The sequence below is a fragment of the Arachis hypogaea genome, chromosome 19 (genome assembly GCF_003086295.3).
Source record: "Arachis hypogaea cultivar Tifrunner chromosome 19, arahy.Tifrunner.gnm2.J5K5, whole genome shotgun sequence".
Lineage (NCBI taxonomy): Eukaryota > Viridiplantae > Streptophyta > Magnoliopsida > Fabales > Fabaceae > Arachis > Arachis hypogaea.
Window position 1 is genome coordinate 208,568 of NC_092054.1, and position 3,874 is coordinate 212,441.

Sequence of the window (3,874 nt, forward strand, 5' to 3'; positions counted from 1 at the left end):
TTTAAGAAAATAAAAGTAAAAATAAAAGAAATTTTTGAAATAAAAATCCTTTTTTAAAGCTAAAATATTTAACAAGCGATTTTTTTATTTTAAAAAAGAGATATTTTGATATAATTAAAAGACAATTTTTATATTATTGTTTCTAAACAATACTTTCATATAAAATTTTCAAGCATCAAATTACTTTAAAATTTTCAATTTATTTTTTAAATATCACTTAAAAAGAGATTTGTTCTAGAAAGCACATAAAAACAACCCTTGATAACTGAGATTTGCTCAAGATTGGACTCATCATATAGTTAATATAAAAATAATAATGGTACAAGTCAATAATAGGAGCAACCAGGGAGAGCTAGCTTCACAAAATTTCCTGGAATTATTTGTTTTTTGATAACTTAGTGTTCGGTATATGCTCATAGCCGTATCCAGAAACAGCCGCAAGATAGCAAGCAATGAAAAAATAGCAGAGACAAGAAACACAACCACACCCTTGTTTTCCAAATATTCTTGATTCTCCCGGACGTTTTCAACCTCAGACCTGCATCAATGAAGAAAATAATTAACAATCAAAAGCCAAGACTAGAAAAACAAAGGGAGTCTCTTCAACTCTCACCTCAGAACAGCATTGTCCCTACGTACATGATCCAACTGCATGGAGATATGGGACTTCCAAGAATCTAAGTCTCTAACATGTTTCATCTGCAAGGCCACAATTTGTTGTTAAAATAAACAGAAAGGAGACATGCAGTTGCACTGGTGTTGTATAACTATAAACAAACATAGCAAGAATGTGCAGATAGTACAATACCATAGCATCCTGCCGGTGAAGGAAATTCCTAATGTCATCTCTGATCATTTGTATAGGTATATCCTTTTCTGCAATGTCCTTGCTGTACACTTTGAAAATATTGACATATCTAGAATTCAATTCCTCCATGTACTGCTCCAAAACAGACAAGTTCAAATCTAGAAAACGAACTTTCTGCATCAAAATCTTGAGCACAGTATCCCCAGGCATCCTGCCAACTTGTTGACGGATTTCTTCAACTGGATCAGGAACAGCCTCCTGGTTTACAGAAGACACTTCAGAATTGGCTCCTCCAAAATTAATTTGGCCAACATCATCTTCCTCAGCAGCCCTCTTGTCTTCACCGGATGAAAATGGGTTATCTGGAGCATGTATCAAGTCCTCCAGCATCCTCTCCACTGCATCCACACCATAAACTTCAATCACACTTAGAGTGCAGTAAAATTCTGAACCATAGTGGCTCTGGAGGTTCAAATTCAGGTACCTCACCCATTTCGGCTCATGAAGAACAAACCTTTGGGCCTGCTTCACATTTGAGGCAGTAAAATTCCCAAGGAATACCCAAACATCTGTTGGATACACCAAACTTGCACGCAATTCAAAAGTTTTCAAATTGGAGGAATGATGCTCTAAATTAGCTATTTCTATTGTACCAACCAATGTTTCTTCTGAAAGTTCGATGATGACAAATTTGTCTTCTGCAGAACAAGGATTCCGAAGATATTTGTCTTTGTCTCTGGTTAAGATATTAGCGGCACCCTTGGCTTCTTTATTAGAAGCTAGAACTTTAGCGCCCTTTGATGCGGAAGCATAATTGTATTCTGCACCACCGGGCTCTACTCTGTGGATCACATTTCCGGAGGGACCAGTACCTGACTTGATTTTGGAACTGATTGCCCTGCTCTTGAATTCATCAAGACCAAGAGGCTTAAGCATATCAGATTCAGATTCAGATCTCTCAGCTTCATCTTCTTCTCTAGTTTGCTTATCACCGGGTTTAACAGAACTTATGCTTTCTCTACTGAGAAGTGACAAATCCTCAACGGAAACGTGAGCATCGGTTTCTTTAATCTTGCAGTATGTGTCCTCTTCTTTGTTGCCATTTGATACAGCAACTGGGAGTTCTCCAGATCCATCTGCATCTGCATAGACAAATAAGGCCATGACAGACAGGTTTCAGGACTCTAAACAATTGACTTTAGATGGGTGGTCAAAAAGCAACAAAATCTTTTCATTCTCAAATCTAAATCGAGTTAACAGACAATTGTGAACATACAGGGCAACTCAGGAAATGGAAAAGGTGTACCTGTAGCTGTGTAACCATGGCTTCGACTTATCCACAAGCTGTAGAGGAAAATCAGTCCCCACAAAACAAAAACCAAGGACATAGACAGTTTATAGAGATAGCTTCTGCAGGTTTTAGCCCTTCTTTGAAGAAGAGCTTTGCGAGATCTCTGCATTGCACTTGCACATCAATCCAATTCACTGCTCTGGATGCTGTAAGGAAAAGAATGAAAAGCGTTGAGGATCTCAATTGAATTCTAGTTTGGGGATCATCATCATCGAAGCAAGAGAGCGCGTGTAAAGTGTGTCCAGGTTGTCGAGTGTCATCAATGGAAACACAAACAGAATTATGACGTTTTTAAATTCAAAACAAGACTCTCTATCTCTCTCCCCGGTATTACATTCCAAGCGTTACCACCCTTTTATATCTCACAAGTGTAGGAGGTTCTATGCAATTTATTAACGGATAACTATAGATAAATTCTTACACATAGTTCCATTAATCCTTGACTACCGTAAACAATATATATTATAAATAAATTTAATAATATTTACATTTATATATAAATACATAATGTCATAATGGTTATTTTTTATGTATATATAATATTTTTTGTTTATATATAAACATTTAAGAAAATGTCATATACATATATATCTTCATTTTTATATTATAATTAAAAAATATAAAATATAAAAAAATAATACTATAATATATATACACAAAAGATTATGCGAACATTATTTTTTCTACTTAATTCACTTTTCCTTCGTTTTAATAATAATCATATTGTTTCGAGAGTTACTTGAAACTGTAGATCGATCTCGGATGAGATCTGCTGTGGTGGCTGGAGCTGTTGTGTCCGACTTGTTTGATCTGATGGTGCTAATCCTTCGTTACCGGAGGATGGTGGTACCTAAAAGGGACTCCGATACTTAAGTTAGCAAGGACATTAAGCAGGTTTTTTGTAGAATCAAAGTATGAGTTATACTTGGGTGCTTCACTGTATTTTATAATAGTGTGGAGTGATCTTTCTGGAGATAAGATAGTTATCTTATCTTATCTTATGACTTTCTAGGCTTTGCCTGTCTTTAGATTGGGCTGTGTCGCTTCGTTTGGGCCTGCTTGGGCCTCTTACGGCAATTTGGCCGAGCTCTTTGTGAAGAGGTCGGTCATGGGCCAACCTTCTGAGAGGTCGACCAACCTGGTCCTTTATAGCTCTAACCGATGTATGAACACATATATATTAAATTTTTATCTTTTTTATTTATTATCTTATCTTTATTTCTTATTTTTTATTTATTTTTATCTTATCTTTATTTATTTTTATCTTTTGTAGTCAATATTTTATGTATATTTAGTTTTATTTTTACAATTTTTCAATCAATCAAAAATATAAAATATAATATTCTTTATTTTTTTTTCATTCTTTCATATTTTTATTACCATACAATTTAAATATCTTAACCAAATATTTTACTTCAAATTCTCTTACTGTACAACCCATTTCTTTAATATTTTACCTTTCTAAATATAACTAAAAAATTTGTAGCCAAATATTGTAAATTCTATCACTTGAATAAATTCTAAATATACATTCATGAATTTTAATAAATTTTCTAATTATAAAAAAGTCAAAGGATATACTTAACATACATTTTATGACATTAATTTTTTTCAAACATAACATTCCTAATTCCTAGTAAGTATGGTATAATATTTAATAGGGGTATTTAAATCTAAATTGATCCAAACTAAACCGCTCATCTAATTTAATTTAA

At 33.7% G+C, this 3,874-nt stretch overlaps 1 protein-coding gene across 1 annotated transcript; it reads right to left on the reverse strand.

Moving 5' to 3' along the window:
* Positions 1–271: 271 nt before the first annotated feature.
* On the reverse strand, positions 272–2,590 carry LOC112752085 (SUN domain-containing protein 3). The gene is made up of 4 exons (XM_025801477.3): positions 2,115–2,590; positions 809–1,950; positions 614–699; positions 272–538 (listed from the first exon to the last, which is right to left on the reverse strand). The coding sequence occupies exons 1-4, from the start codon at positions 2,266–2,268 to the stop codon at positions 292–294; spliced, it is 1,629 nt and encodes a 542-aa protein (XP_025657262.1). The 5' UTR covers positions 2,269–2,590; the 3' UTR covers positions 272–291.
* Between the last annotated feature and the right edge of the window lie 1,284 nt (positions 2,591–3,874).

Bases quoted from the DNA above. Each gene is read 5' to 3' on its own strand.
- LOC112752085 (XM_025801477.3), bottom strand. From the start codon at position 2,268: ATGCAGAGATCTCGCAAAGCTCTTCTTCAAAGAAGGGCTAAAACCTGC. The intron at 1,951-2,114 runs GTACACCTTTTC...TTGTCTATGCAG, and splicing joins CCATGGTTACACAGCTACAG to ATGCAGATGGATCTGGAGAA. The intron at 539-613 runs GTGAGAGTTGAA...TCATTGATGCAG, and splicing joins AGGGACAATGCTGTTCTGAG to GTCTGAGGTTGAAAACGTCC.